Source organism: Podarcis vaucheri (genome assembly GCF_965113315.1).
Source record: "Podarcis vaucheri genome assembly, chromosome: 15".
In the NCBI taxonomy this organism is placed as follows: Eukaryota; Metazoa; Chordata; class Lepidosauria; order Squamata; family Lacertidae; genus Podarcis; species Podarcis vaucheri.
This window is the reverse complement of record NC_138753.1, coordinates 44,611,999-44,627,680: the sequence shown is the minus strand read 5'-3', so window position 1 is coordinate 44,627,680 and position 15,682 is coordinate 44,611,999. Positions and strand designations below refer to the sequence as shown.

General features: G+C 46.1%; 1 protein-coding gene across 6 annotated transcripts in view; it reads left to right on the top strand.

Annotated features, from left to right (window-relative positions):
* Nucleotides 1-15,682, top strand: part of CCAR2 (cell cycle and apoptosis regulator 2) — a 31,392-nt gene that overhangs the window by 7,597 nt on the left and 8,113 nt on the right. For 5 of the 6 annotated variants that reach the window (XR_014213836.1, XM_082200276.1, XM_082200273.1 and 2 more), the window contains exons 6-13: nucleotides 2,096-2,240; nucleotides 2,703-2,799; nucleotides 3,870-3,986; nucleotides 4,324-4,558; nucleotides 5,949-6,062; nucleotides 6,996-7,159; nucleotides 14,543-14,717; nucleotides 15,210-15,467. Coding sequence is in view for 5 of the 6 variants with exons in the window: in XM_082200276.1 (XP_082056402.1) it covers nucleotides 2,096-2,240; nucleotides 2,703-2,799; nucleotides 3,870-3,986; nucleotides 4,324-4,558; nucleotides 5,949-6,062; nucleotides 6,996-7,159; nucleotides 14,543-14,717; nucleotides 15,210-15,467 (1,305 nt within the window). In the remaining variant the exon portion in view is untranslated. The remainder of the gene's footprint in view (nucleotides 1-2,095; nucleotides 2,241-2,702; nucleotides 2,800-3,869; nucleotides 3,987-4,323; nucleotides 4,559-5,948; nucleotides 6,063-6,995; nucleotides 7,160-14,542; nucleotides 14,718-15,209; nucleotides 15,468-15,682) is intronic. The other variant, XM_082200275.1, reaches the window with a different exon arrangement.

Below are 15,682 nucleotides of genomic sequence, written 5' to 3'. Positions count from 1 at the left end.
ACAGTGTGAAACCAAAGAAACATCTCAACCATCAACATAAAAAAGGATACTATAAAATACCGTATTTTTCGTTCCATAAGTTGCCCTTTTTTTCCTCCTAAAAGGTAAGGGGAAATGTGAGTGCGTCTTATGGAGCGAATGGTGCTGCACAGAGAGGGAGAGCTGTGCAACGCCCGTTCAGCAAAGCGGGAGGAGGAACAGAAGGAGACCCTTCTGTTCCTCCTCCCGCTTCTCTGAAGGGGCGCTGCGCAGCTCTCCCTCTCCGTGCAGCGCCTCTCCTGCAAAGGAGAGATGCTGTGCAGAGAGGGAGAACTATGTAGCGCCCCTTCAGCGACGCGCCTGTCCTGCGAAGCTTCGCTTGAAGGGGCGCCTGTCCTGGAAGCCAGAGGAGGAACAGAAGGGTCTCCTGTTCCTTCTCCAGCTTCGCTTGAAGGGACGCTGCGCAGTTCTCCCTCTCTGCGCAGCGCCTCTCCTGCAAAGGAGAGATGCTGCGCAGAGAGGGAGAACTATGTAGCGCCCCTTCAGCGACGCGCCTGTCCTGGCTTCTGCCTTAGCTGCGCACAGCCTCTTCGGGCAGGGGGAGCCTTCATCCCGCTGCCTTGAAGAGGCTTGGCGCGATTATCCCAGAAGCCAGAACAGCCACACGGTATCCCAGAAACCAGATCTCTCTTGATGTTCTGGCTTCTGGGATTCAGAATATTTTTTTTCTTGTTTTCCTCCTCCCAAAACTAGGCGCACCTTATGGTCCGGTGCGCCTTATGGAGCGAAAAATACGGTAAATGTAACGTGTTTGCAGTGGCTTCTAGAGGATCCAGATTTCTAACCAGCCAGTTTTCAGTTTCTATGTAGTGACTCTGCCCTGGCCATTCTCTTCAGAAATCTGTGTTGCTTGTACTGGATTCCTTTTTGCATTGCAAACCAAAGTTATGGGAGTTATCAGTGTCCTTTCTTGTCTTGTCTTATGCCATTGGAAAACAGCTTTATACCATACAGCTAGATTGGAATTCTTTATTTATACAGAAATAATCCCAAGCTTTCTATAATTAATAGTTCCTTTCTACATTGCAAAAAAGTGGGATGAAATGTAAAAACTGTGACAAGCCAAACATGGAAAATGGGAAACACTGGATATTATCTGGCATTGATTGACATTGTAGAGACACTGGCCATACGTGGGTGGCAGAGCATGCTCTTGGCATTGGGGGTGTGATATACTGTATCACCATCTGCAAGATTACACAGTGCATATTGGTAACCTTTTGGAGTCATTTTAACAACCTAAAATCTGATGTTCCTAAAGTAGTTAACGTCAGGTGCTAGCAAATGAATAATAGATTGGCCTGAAGCTGTTAAGCATAGAATCTTTGAAAGTCTCTCAGTTTCTCGTAGTGTCTTGCTCCCTAGCGAGTGCCAACAGGGTTGTAGCCAAAATGGGGCCATGAAGAAGCAAGAGAGGCAGTGGCGTATCTGCAGAAGTACAAAAACACTTTAGGTGGGAAAAAGCCCAACGACCCTAAAACAACTCAGTGTAGACTGATCATACTCTGTAGGTACACAATTCTGCGTGTTGTAGTGGGGATCTAGATTGGTGGGTGGTGAGGGGAATGGTGTATCTTGGAAGATAAAATCTTGTTTTGAGCCCCTCTTGCCAAAGTCTAATAAATACTAAATTGGCAAGAGAATGGGTAAGGTAATAGTGACTGTTGTTCCTTTCCTTACTACTACAGATTTTTGGGCACTCTAGATTTGGAAAAGCATCGTTGATTATCCATCCCAGGCACTTTGCATTCTGGAATGATAGATGTGAGATATTAATATGAAGTCCATAGTGTAGCTTTTCTGTTGCTGACGATGTACATGCCATGCAGAAGAAAATGGTGTGCATGTATGTTTCTGGTTTATTTCTTGGCCGCACTATCTGGTATTCTGTGGTGGTTTTCTGGCATAGGCACATTCCACTTTTGTGTCTCTGCATTGCCAATACAGTTGACATTGTGGAGAAATGGGGAGTTCCCTCCTGATTCTTCGCAATGAGGTCTGCATTCTTAAATATGGGAACTAGTAGGGTAAGAAGGGTTGTATTTCTGGTTCATAGCCTCTGCTTGTACCACAGCCTCTTCTGAAGCCCCCCACCCCTCTGCTCCATGTGGCTTCTTTGGGGCAGAAGCAAGGCATCCTGGGAGCCCAGCCACAGCTGCTGTTTCAGCCTCACCGTATCCCACCTCTCTTTCCCCAGAAGCGTAAGTGTTGCTGCTGCATCTTGTCTTTGCTGGGGGAGAAATGGAAGGTTAGACATACTAAGTATTGCAAATATACAATTTGGGGTGGTATGTCTGGTGATGGAATTTGAGACAGATCTCTTTTGGAAACCATGGAAAAAACTGAGGCAAGATCCTCTTTTAGGATGGTAGTATGGAGCCCAAGTCTTCAATAAGCCCTCTTCACTGGGCCATGGGAAAAGACTATAATTTATTTGATAAGGGACGGGTGGATAGGACCTGTGTTGCAGCTCTGTGAAGGATCTCTAGGGTGGTATATATGTGGCCAAGGTGGGGAGCTAGATTTTCAGCCTGAGATGGAATTAGTATGTGAATTGGAACCAGCTGATGATAACAATTTTGAGTGAATGGGGGGGGGAGGCACAGGGAGGCCAATGAATTGTCCAAAAGGCAGAAATAAGACGGCATGTTTTCCTTCCTCAGCAATGAGCCTTTTCCAGACATCTCCATCGCTGCACTTGAGCCATCTTGGCAGATACACTGGTCGGGGTCCAAAGGGCAGGCAAGACTTGGGCAGATGGTAAGGACTGTGGGTGTCCTCTGTGCTGGCACAAAGTCCCTTTCTGTTCCTCCTCCTTTTTGGATTGCAAATAGTGCAAGCTTCCAAAGAGAGTTATCTGAAGAGCCCTTGACACATATGCTTGTTTTCCCCACAACCTGTTCTCTGTGCACCCCCCCCAATTGAGATTTAGTATTTTCCTTGTGCTCACACTGCCTCTTTCTATTCAGCAAAAATAAATAAATAATGTATCTAGGAAACCTGCTTCATACCAGGTCAGACTGTTTGTCCCCTTAGCCTAGTCTTGTCTGCTAGTATTGATTACGGTGGCTCCCCAGGGTCTCAGGCAGGGGGAAGTCCCGTCCCCCCAGTAACTGCTACTCAATCCTTTTTAACTGGAGATGACGGGGGGGGGGTGGACCCTGGCTCCAGGCTTTTCCCTTTCAGTCTTGTGCTGCTGCTTTTAGTTTCAGTTGTGCTTGTAGTATTACAGGGTGGCAGCTGCAAAATTCTCTCAGCCTTTCTCCTGCCTCTCAAGGATTCTTGTGCCACAGTTAGCCATGATGGCTAAATAGAATGGTTCAGAGGTGGTATGCCAATGTATACGTGATACTGGTGGGCAAGGGGGGGGAGGCCTGTCAATGCCTTTGTGTGCTGGTTATGGGCTTCCCGGAAGAATTTGGCTGACTGCTTTCAGAAACAGAGTGCTAGATAACATATACACTCCTTTATGGTCTTCTGCGATATTTGTTGGGGTTGTCATAGGTCAGTGGCTAAGCAGACTCAATCCTGGTTGCACATTGCATGGGAGAGTTGATTGATGCAGTGAGTCTTAGAGCAGAAGGCCCTGACATCTTTGGATAAAACACATGGTTATAAATCTGAGTGACTGCAGTAATTACAGGTTCCACACAATTTCTTCCAGGGTAGGGATATACATTTGTCAGACTATAATTTTGGTAATCAGGCTGGGGGTCTCTTTCCTAAGCTTATGGCCTTTGCAGGGCTGTGTATTACTAAGAACTGAAGCTTGGAGGATCTGGCATCTCATGGCTATTGCTGTCTTAGCTGCTGTACTGCCATGTTTTTAGGGATGACTTTGACTCCAAGAAACGGAAGCAGAAAGGTAATGAGCCATGGGGACTGAAAAAACCACGGCACGAACCACCCCAGTACCGAGTCCAGTTGGCCTGCTATGCTGTGAACAGGTAAGGCCAGGAGACCAAGGGGTCCCTTTGGGGGAGGGAATTGCTGAATGAACCCTCTCGTGTCAGGAATAGGAGCTTTTCAAGCTCAACAACTAACTGCCTTGGCAGAAAGGAAGTATATAAATGTCACCGTCTTCATTATTCTCAACCTTTAGCTGATGTTGCTTGGGAATTAGAAACTCACAAATCAGTATAGCTAAAATCAATGCAGTTTTGGAAGGTTCATTCCACCATCTTGTATCCAAACATGCACAAAACCTGCTCCTTAATCTTGAGAACTATAATTCAAACTACACTCTTTTGGGGGTTGGCGTTGGCATCTGTCTGTTTTCTCCAGCCCCTTCTGCGATGCCATGGAAATCTTGAGGCGTTACTGCAGCATCCAGCTGCCCAAGGAGTTCTATGATGTGCGCCTCAGCTGGTTGGACACCTTTCCACTCACTCAGCCACTGACTCTCCGGCACCCCAGCCGCATCCAGGTAGCCAGTACTGCTGAAGAGGCGCCTCAGGGTGATGAAGGCACGACGCAGGAAGCTCAGCCAGAAGATGCCAACTCTGCATACAGTGCCAAGGTGAAGGATTTGGTGGTGGTTCTGTTAACGCAAACCAAATGGGGGCTGGACCAAGAACTGGCAGGTGTAGTGGGTGAAAACCAGGTGCTGCAAATAGTTTTAATGTTTGAGTCAGGCTGAACTTCAAGCTTATTTGCACACCTGTTGAGCTTCACCTTCTCTGTTACTAACGCTTCATCCCACCATACCTGTGAGAGTCCATACTAGGGCATCAAACTACTTTCCCCTTGCAGACTCAGCTAAAGCCCAGTGTTGCTTTGACCATGCTATCCGTGCTGAGTACAGCACTACAGTACAGTACAGATTCAGCTGAGGCTGACTAGGTGTCCTGGGATTAACTGATTCTTTTTGCCCATACGTGGCTGGTGCCCAACATAAAGGGAATACAGTGGATGCTCGGGTTGCGAACGTGATCCGTGCGGGAGGCATGTTTGCAGCCCACAGCGTTTGCAACCTGCAGTGCTGCATCTGCGCACGTGCAGGTCGTGATTCGCCGCTTCTGCGCATGCGCAAAACGCGATTTAGGACTTTGCGCATGTGCGAGCGCCGAAACCGGGAAGTAACCCGTTCCGGTAATTCCGGGTTCGGTGTGGTGCACAACCCGAAAACGCACAACCTGAAGTGTCTGTAACCCGAGGTATGACTGTGCTGGGAACTGCTTGGCATTCCTGGAGCTCCCACACCTTCAACTAACAGAACTTGCATATGCACCTGTCTCTTGGTGTTTTAAAGAAGAAAAATGAGAGAGGTGGTAAAGATGATGACTTCTTTGTTGTACATCAAATTCTGCCTACGTATGTTTGTTGAAGATAACAGACATACGGAAACCATAAGCTTTGGTGCCACTTCCTTCACCTTCACTTTAGCTAGTATCCTCTTCTTCAGATTCTGCATACGGCTCTGTGGCATTGTCGGATTTGGAGAAGGATCTTGGCCCTTCTTGGTGTTTTATATATCTAAGACATTTATAGCCAGTTTTTCCATTAAAATGTTCGACGTGGCTTACAGTTGTTTTTTTATTAAAAAGGTCATAAAAAAATACAAGGCAGCAGCAGTTAAAAACAGTATCAATGAATTAAAAACTATAAAAATATGTAAGGACAGTTTACCCGTTGCATAACATTTTGCTAACCCCCTTTTCAGGATCACCCATGCAATAGCCTGTCTGCAATAGGGGGTGGGAGTGAGGAGAGGTCACTCTAGTACCCATGAAGCTATATTATACCAAGTCAGACCATCCTCTCTAGAGAGCCACTCTGATGTGATGGTAGCTGTCTAGAACCCTGGACAGAGGTATTTCCCTTTTTGAGATACCAGGGATTGAACCTTCAGCTTTCTACATGAAATGCTTCTTCCTTTCTGCTAAGATATTGGTCCCTCCTCAATGTAGGTTTTGCTGCTTTCTTCTCCGGGCATTGAAGAATTTTACCGCAATTGTTTGCTATATATTGAAGATCCCAGTGACCAGAGGGAGAGTCTTGAGCACCCAACTAAGCAAATTAAGGTGAGAATCTTCTGGTTCAAGAGAGGGCAGCCTAGAGGGATGCCAGACTTTACTCTTAACCTTCTGCAAGAACTAGGGAGGGTGAAGCTACTCAGATAACTGGGAAGAATATCCATGAAAAAGATAAGAAAATAAGGTGGCGTTAGAACTATAAAGGGGCAAAATCTGAGAAGCAGGGTCAGGTGGGAGACTGAAGAGTGATTCAGGGAAAATACATTGATGAATATATTCTCAAGTGCCCTGACCTATGGTTTAAAACAATAAATTTGAATAGATTACAAATGTATGGGCAGAATATTGCGATTTCTTTTCCTATGTGGGAGTGAACTTCTGTTCCATTGAGATCTGGAACGACTTTCTTCTCCTGTGAAAGGGCTTTTATTCCCACCTTTTCCTCTGTGGTACCAGGAATACCATATCTAGAGACAAAGATTTTAGATGATGTAGGTATTGCTTTTGAGAGCATACATTTGGGGTCAACAGCAAGCTTACCCCCACCTACAAACTACTGTGGGATGTTGGCTGCCTTCTCTAGAAGCAGGTACAGTTGGGCTTCCTTAAGGTCTTCTAGCTGGATGATGTACAAAGTGCCTTAGATCCCTTGCCCCATTCCCCGCACTCAACCTAGATGAGGTTCCTTTTCTATAGCTGGGAGGCTGATGCTGACAGTAACATGTTTTCAGCCCTGCTTGTGGTTCCCTGCATTTTGGATTGGACAGGTTGTGGTCTGTAAGAGGCTATTCTAGCCATGAAGGTTAGACTTGATGCCTTTTGGTCTCTTCCAGCTTCCAGTGGGTAAGGAGCCATGCTGATTAGTCAGGTGTGGTTGGGGGCTGGGGTAGCAGGAGTTGGGGGTAATCAAGGCATCTCCCTGAGCTCAGTCACCCTCCAAGATCTGGGTAGTATGTCTCCTTACAGTCTCTCTTTCCTTAGTTCTTGCTGGGAAAGAAAGCAGATGAAGCAGTGCTGATTGGAGGGGAGTGGTCCCCATCTCTGGACGGTCCTGACCCAGCTGCAAACCCTATGGCTCTGATTCACACAGCCATCCGTTGCACCAAAGCGCAGATTGGTTTGGACTTGAGTGCTTGCACTAAGTGGTGAGTCTAAGTGGTGTTGGGACTGGAGACTATGGGTCTGTTTAGAGCTGGGGTGGGGAACATTTCAGCCCAGGGGTTGCATTCCCTTGTGGGCAACTTTTCGGGGGCTGCATGCCAGTGGTGGGTGGGGCAATGGCTTTATTTATATCCTACCCTTCGTCTTCCCTTTCTGCAAAAGTGCACATGTACCTCCCAATCCAAGGAAACGAGAGGTGTTAGTTCAGGGGCAAATTCTAGCCAGACCAAAGCACTGAAGGGTGGGGAGCAGGGCTGCTAAGGGGAGTCGCCCAGGGAGAGGCCTGAGAGCCACATTCAGCCCCTGAGCCAGGCCTGAGGTTTCCCCACCCTGGGCTGGAGAGAGATTCATGCAAACTATCAGCCAGCCCCTATTTATTTATATATTGCCTCTCCACATGATATGTTCAAGGAAGTTTACATCAAAACTGATAATGTGAAATCAATAGAATCTTGTTACCTGGGATCCCAAGTGAATGATCATTACAGTGGTAAAAAGGTAAAAGGTAAAGGTACCCCTGCCCGTACGGGCCAGTCGTGTCCGACTCTAGGGTTGTGCGCCCATCTCACTTAAGAGGCCTTGGGCCAGCGCTGTCCGGAGACACTTCCGGGTCACGTGGCCAGCGTGATGAAGCTGCTCTGGCAAGCCGGCACCAGAGCAGCACACGCAAATGCCATTTACCTTCCCGCTATAAAGCGGTACCTATTTATCTACTTGCACTTAGGGGTGCTTTCGAACTGCTAGGTGGGCAGGAGCTGGGACCAAACCATGGGAGCTCACCCTGCCGCGGGGATTCGAACTGCCGACCATGCGATCGGCAAGCCCTAGGCGCTGAGGTTTTACCCACAGTGCCACCCGCGTCCCATTGCAGTGGTACCTCAGGTTAAGAACTTAATTCATTCTGGAAGTCCGTTCTTAACCTGAAACTGTTCTTAACCTGAGGTACCACTTTAGCAATGGGGCCTCCCGCTGCCACCGTGCCGATTTCTGTTCTCATCCTGAAGCAAAGTTCTTAACCTGAGGTACTTCTGGGTTGGTGGAGTCTGTAACCTGAAGCGTCTGCAACCTGAGGTACCACTGTAGATCTGATCAGTTTGATTGAGTTAAGGGGGATATACTTGGTAACCATACAGTGGTGCCCCGCAAGACGAATGCCTCGCAAGACGGAAAACCCGCTAGACGAAAGGGTTTTCCATTTTGGAGGTGCTTCACAAAACGAATTTCCTATGGGCTTGCTTTGCAAGACGACAATGTCTTGCGAGTTCCTGCTGGTTTTTTCCCCTCCCCCCCTTTTCTAAGCCGCTAAGCCGCTTATCAGCTGATCCGATCAGCAGATAAGCGGCTAATCCGCTAATCCGTCAATGGGCTTGCTTCGCAAGACGAAAAAACCGCTAGACGAAGAGAATCACAGAACGGATTCTTTTCGTCTTGCGAGGCACCACTGTATCTTTGAATTTCCAGGTAGATTTTAATAGTCGTAGGAACATATGCAGCTGCCTTATACTGAGTCAGTCCATTGGTCCATCTGGCCCAGGAGTCTCCACGCTGACTGGCCGTGGCTCCAGGGTTTCAGGCAGGGAGCCTTCCTCCAGCCCACCTGCAGATGCTGGAGATTGAAGCTGGGACTTTTTGCATGCAAAGCATGTGTTCTTCCCCTGAGCTATGACCCTTTCCCGTTTAGGCAGAGTAAATGCCTGTTTTGCTGTTGGCATACTGTATCCTATAGTCGAAACGGGGCCAAAAATAAAACACATTATAACATAAAACTTTCTGGGTGTCCCCCCTGCCTTCAGAAGTGAGGTGGGTAGAGACTGGAAGAAGTTCCTTCTTGGTTGTGTTCCCCAGCTGTGGAAACCCCTTTCCAGGGAATATCCCCAGTGCCTCTTCTTCTGTCTGTTTGGCACCATGCAAACCCCTTTTTATGTTTCCAAGCTTTTCATCTCTGTTTTTCTTTCCCCCTTTTAAATGTTGCTGCTGTGTTGTTTTTATGGCTTGTGACTTTCATTTTTTATTGTTCATTATTTATGTTGATATTTTTAGGGTTTTACATAAGCTGCCTGGGGCACCATATGAATGCAGGCTGGGTATAAATGCCTAGAATGAAAAAAAAGTGAAACTACAAGTCAATGTTAGGAAGGGACTTGTCTGTGATTTGGAGCAGACGGCCTGTGCATGCAGCTTCATGCTCAGGGACTACAGAAGACTCTGCGATCAGAAGAAGTATTGAGCAGATTATGGCGGGCGGCAACAAAGGAACATGTGCCAGAGCACAGGATTGTCGTCCCCGGGGCCCGGGGCCCTTTTTGCTTACCATCTGCCACCATTGCTTCTCCTGTGATGGGAGACCAGATTGGTGGGTGGAGGGTAAAGCTTCTGTTCATACTTTCATACTGCCAAGCAATACAAAAGCCCACTAGTCATATTAGTCTGTTAGAACAAATTTTAAAAAATGACTATGTGGCACCTTTGAGGCTGATTTAACTGTGGCATCAGCTTTCCTGGACTAGAAGCCTAATATTGCATCCGGTGAAGAGGACTTTTAGTCCATGAATATTGATACAACACAAATCTCTTCATTTTTCAGATGCTACAGGATCCGTTCCTTGTTTCTCATTTTATCATTCAGAAGCACGCCAGCATGTCATTATTGCTTGGCTAGCTTGGCCACTAGGTGGCTTGCCTTTTTAATGAGATAAAGCAAGCAAATCGGTTTTGTTGAGTCTCAGCTTTATGCATGTGCTATGCAAAATTACGTTGATTTTATTCTGGAAATTTATTGCTGCAATGTAAGAGGGCTATTTTTCAGAAATGCCTACAGCACTAATTTCTTTTTTGGCAGAACTGAAATGGCTATGGCAGGGGTCGGGAATCTTTTTTGGCCAGAGGCTAGAGCCTGTCCTCAGGGCCAAACGCAAAGGAACTCTTTGCCAGCAGCAACCAGCAGCTTAGTGCTGGACAGCAAACACTGTTTTTTCCATTTGTGAAACTTAACATTTTCCCTTTGCAGTCCCACAAACCTGTTGCTTCTTCAGAAGATAAATGCCTACAGGTGTGGTTTGAATTCAAACCAAGCCTGCAGATAGACAATTTCAAAAGGGCTTGTCAGTAACTCCCGCTTTTCAAGAAACCATCAGCAGCATGCTTTAAGTTCCTCATTGCTCCTTTGCAGCCATGTCTTTACCTGCCTGTGGGGCAGGTGTTTGTGGTTTGGAGAAAATTGCTTCAAGGTCCAGTCTAGAAACTGCCAGGCCTAATTCTGGTCCATAGCCTGGCAGAGGTTCCCCATGTCTGGCATGGGAATGTCTGGGATTATGACCACATTTTCCAAGTCTGCTTCTTTAAAAAAAACAACAACAAAAAAACAGATAAGAGCTAGTGTGTACTTTAAATAACCCCATGAATCAAAGACCTGAGGAGAGTTCTGTAGTTAATGAAGTTGTTTCTGCCCTTCGTGAGCTGAGAGCATCCTCTCCTCTGTTTACCTTCTGGGTCCCCTTCCTCTCACCTGTAGCAGTGAAGCAAAGGCAGCCTCCTTTTGAGCCATCACTGGCGGGGGGCGGGGAGCAAGAGCCTTTTTGTGGGTGGGAAGCATCAATACACAGAATAGGTGGAGTTGCAGAAAACATGGGTGGATACGGGTCTCATTGCCCAGGCTCAAGCGCTTTTGCTCAGTTCTTGGGGCTTGGGGAGCTACTTCAAGGGAAAGCCCATTTGTGCTGCCATCCTAACTGAGAACTGTGTGCCACTGGTTCCCTGGAAGTTCAGCAGATGCTTTTGCACATGAGCTTCTTGGAGTCAGTGAATACTTCATAAGATCAGACCTCCAGCCAATCGACATGGAGGGGAGAAGCCGGAACCTGGAATACATTGGTTTGGTTAGTAGCAGCATGGCTATATATAGATTCCTTGCACTGGGTAACCATGGCAACAGATCTTATTTTGCTTAAACCTGACTGCACATGTGACTTGTTTGGGAAGTAACAGATGTAGGAAGATGGGAGCTTCTGGGCCTTTAAAGCTTTGCCACCTGTTGAATTCAGTCTTGGGTTGGAGTACACGTTCCTCAGAGACCCTCTTCTTCTGTTCTCTAGTGCTGAACAAAGTCAAATGTTTCTGCAACTGCAGTGAGCGAGGCTAGCAGAATGAATGACACTCAAGTTCTGGATTCTGGAACCATTATAGGCCAAGATCAGCAACAGAGCTTGGCTGATCACTGGATTTTGTGGAAGGAATCCGTCCTGGGCCAGTATTCATTGGGCAGCTGTTGCCAACTTGGATGGAAAGTAGATCTTCTCCAGTAGCGTTTGGCTGTCTCACTAGCTTATTTATTCATAAAATGTATATACCACAGTAGACAAAGAAATCACTTAACTGACTTATGGGGGAAAGGATTATAATAGTAAACCAATGGCCCCACCTGTGCACTATACATTTAAGCTGAACAAAATAACACAGCACGATGGCCAATTGCAATGGCACTAAACACTATTTATAGACTAATACAAACAATCAGAAATTGCAACCAAAGTCTCGAAATCTTCTTCACCGGTCACGGTGGAATAATTCAAAAATTTGATCTATACATTATCTGTCACCAAATATCACCGGAACAGAGTTTCCGGATAACCAATCTGTTTTGTTCAATTCTTCATCAGCCAGACTTGTAAGAATTAATATGAGAAGGATGCAGTTCAGTTTCTTAACAAGATATAAGTAAATATAAATGCTGTAGGAAATATGCTAGTTAGATTTTCATTGTTTTATTTAATTGCATTATGATCCACTGACTGGATGGGGTACTGTTTTCATCTGGAGTTTAGTGCCTTCCCGCCGCAGCAGTACCTATTTATCTACTTATGTCAGGCATTCTTGCTGTTAATGTTGTGCTGTGTCTTTAATTTTCCTTACAGTATATTAGTTTCACTTGTGGCTAACTATATTATGTTCTTTACAATTTGTTACCAGCATCAGTGACTACCGTATCATATCAGCACTGATCCAGAGCATATTTCCTACAGCATTTATATTTACTTACATCTTGTTAAGAAATTGAACTGCATCCTTCTCATATTAATTCTTACAAGTCTGGGTGATGAAGAATTGATCAAGATTGGCTGATGAAGCATTGAACAAAACAGATTGGTTATCTGGAAACTCTGTTCCGGCGATATTCGGTGACAGATTATGTATATATCGAACTTTTGAATTATTCCACCACGACCGGTGAAGAAGATTTAGAGACTTTGGTTGCAATTTCTGATCATTTGTATTAGTCTATAGTGTTTAGTGCCATTGTTATTGGCCATCGTGTTGTGTTATTTTGTCAGGTTGTCTATATTGCAACATAGAGGTCTGTTCACTATATATTTAAGGCAGTATCATTCCATTTTAAACACCTGTGGCTTCTCCCACAGGGCTGTGGGAGCTGCAGTTTGTTAAGGAGGTTGAAAGTTGTTAGGAGACGATTCCGCTCACAAAGCTATAAGGAATTGATGATATATTCCTATGAGAGAAATAGGGATCTCCTCACAACTTTAATGCCCCCGCCCGATTCTTTGGGGGAAGCCCACAGCTCTTTAAAGTGGAATGATACTGCTTTAAAGGGCATCGTGCAGATGTGGGGCAGTATCAATTCTTATAAAAATACAATAAATTAAAACTTTTAAAAAGCTAACTAAAACAGAAGGTATTTTATACCATAGATAAAACTGAGTGGTGCATAAAGAGAAAAAAATTATAAGCATTAGGAATCAGAGTCCAGGGAACTTTGGGTAAGCATATATGTATTTAAAGCTGTTTACTGCCTCTGTTTCTGCAACCACCTGAGGGAGGAAATTCCAAAGGCGGATGCCACCACCAAGAATGCCAACTTCCATGTTGTTGCCAAGCAGCAAACCCAGCAGGGACAACCAACAGGGTTTCCTTGGAAGATCTTAAAAGCTGGTTTGGTCTGTACTCGGGAAGGTGGTATGCTAGATTAATGGCTGCTGCAGACACAATTCTCTTCTTTAGGTGAATGCCAAACATGTTATACATGTACATGTAAAGTGTGAATGCTGAGAACATGTGCTGGCATAGAGAGAGGCCTCTCCAGAGGTTTGAGTTAATCTGCCAATTGAGTGTGTGTTTGGTGCCAAACCCACGCCTGCTGTTGTGTAATGTGTGAAGATACAAATTGTTCAGATCCCTGAATATATTGAAGACTCAAAAGAACTGAAAATCATTTTAAGGTGCAGCTTAAAAACGGGTGGTGGTAATGGGGCTTGGAGTGGGGAGAGATCAGCTTTTGAAAGATATTTCCCCAAAGCAAAAGATGAACACTTATGAGACTATGTTGAATCTATATATGTATTTTTAGAACAGAATTGGTGATGCTGTTGAGGAAAGGGAGTCCAGGAATGTGTGTGACCTCCTTAGTATTGTCAGATGATGGGAACAAATGAGCCTGACCACACAGTACAGCTAGGGTGGGGAACCGTTTTTCTGATGTGGACCTCGTTCTTTCAGGGATAATCAGTAGTTGCGAGTGGAGCACCCCTTTCCCCCTCGCTTTCTGCCGTCCCCTCCCCCCCCACCTGAAATAAGGCTGAGAGCTGCAGGTTGCTCTCCTCCACACTACAGGCAAAAAAGTCCCTGCATTGCTGGCTGCTGGCTGGTATGAGTCAATATCCCAGGAGTCCCATCTCCTCCTCCTCCTCCTCTATCCTGATGGCTGACAAATCCATTCTGTAGGTTCTTTTTTTCCAAAAAGGGAGAAATGCAAATAGCATTACATACACAGGTCATTTAAGTATATCCTCATTATCTAATTTGTAGAGCTTAGTGTGTGTAGTTCAGTGTCTGAGTCCCCTCTTGTGACCTTTGGGGAAGGAATCCTCACAGTACTTACTGGCTCATTGCTGTGACATTTCTGCATTTTTCAGAAATCATTCTGTGTTTTGCTGCTTCTCTAGGAATGAGGCAACTTCCTGTGGGAGTCTTGCATCCCTGCACACTTTCTGCATTTGCAATCAAGCCATCCCCACTCTACTTCTTGAATTTAGTGTGATCTCTCAAGGAGGCTGATCCTGATTTACTTTGGCCTTGGCTCCATGGGTGGGATGGAGAGTGTTTAGCAGGAACCACCCTGAGTCCTGTAACTGACCTGGGATGCACCCAGCTCTTTCCTTTTGGGACTACCAGGAGAGGCATAGACTTGGAACAGATAGGATTGATCAAGACCTAAAAGGCTCTTGGTCTCAGTGACCAAGGAAAGCCTGCACACCAGCTGCAGCAGAAGAGCTTGGTGGGACTGTACAGCCCTCCTGAGAAGGGGCATTTTTGTGTCCTGTTGTGTCTCAATTCTCTCTCCCATCCCTGCTCATCAGGTTCCGGTTTGCAGAGTTCAGATACCTGCGTGAGGGAAACCCATCTCATCAGGAGAGGACAGTGGTCTTCTTGCCAGACATTTGGAGCTGCATGCCATCTCTTGAAGAATGGGAGGCCTCATGCAAGCAGAAAGCAGAAAAAGCTGCTGCACCATCAGAAGAGAAAGGGGAGATGGTAAGAACGGGTTGGTGTTGGACAGAAAGTTAACCAGAGCAGAGAGAAATCAGAGGCACCCGGTAACCTACAGCATGATAGCTTAAAAGGAGGGTTTTTAAATATTTTATTTATTTACTTAAGGCACTTTTATACCACTTGGGAGAAGGGCCATTTGATTCCCAGCATCTACAGGTAGGGCTGGATGAGAACCCTGCCTGAAACCCATTTTAGGGAGTTGCTGCCCTTCTGTGTAGACAGTATTCAATGGGCTGTTGGTCTGACTTGGAATAAGACAGCTTTCTAGGTTCCTATGACTTCAGTCATGGGACAGTCCTTGTCTCCCAGGCTTTGTGGGGTCACGCCACCAGTTTAAGAACACAGTTGGGAGCAGGCTTTGGCTTTGGCTTCAGATTGAAGCTAGACATTAGCCTTGGCTCAGGAGTATGTACTTCATCCAAATTAGGGGTTGTTGCACCCAGTGCTTACTGAAATGAGTATGTTCCTAAACAGGAAGAGGAAACTGTGCAGTCCTCTGAAGAAGGCTTCAAGCAGGAGTCCAGCGAACAGGAGGTAGACTCAGCTGAACCTGTCCCTGAGCCAGCTCTTGAGACCTCAGCACCTGAGCCAGAGATTCCAGCTCCTCCCCTGGAGCCTACCATTGTTGCTCACCTGCAGCCGGCACTGCAGGGGGGCCAGCCCAGCTGCACCAACATCTCCCTTTGCACCCTGCTGGAGTACAGGCGGCAGCGGGAGAAGCTCTCCTTTGAGGTAGGCTTCATTTTCTTTGGGATCTGGCTTCTACAGGGAGACTCTCTTCTTCTGGCTTCTCTTGGCACCTCCTCTTTCTAGCTGAAATTTGAGATTTGCCTTTTGGGGCACATATCTCAGGCAAGCTACCACACTTATGTTCCTATCAGCTTTTATGGTGTTTGACGTTCATGGAAACTCGTAGAAGTTACTGAGGAAGCTCTGGTGTGACCATG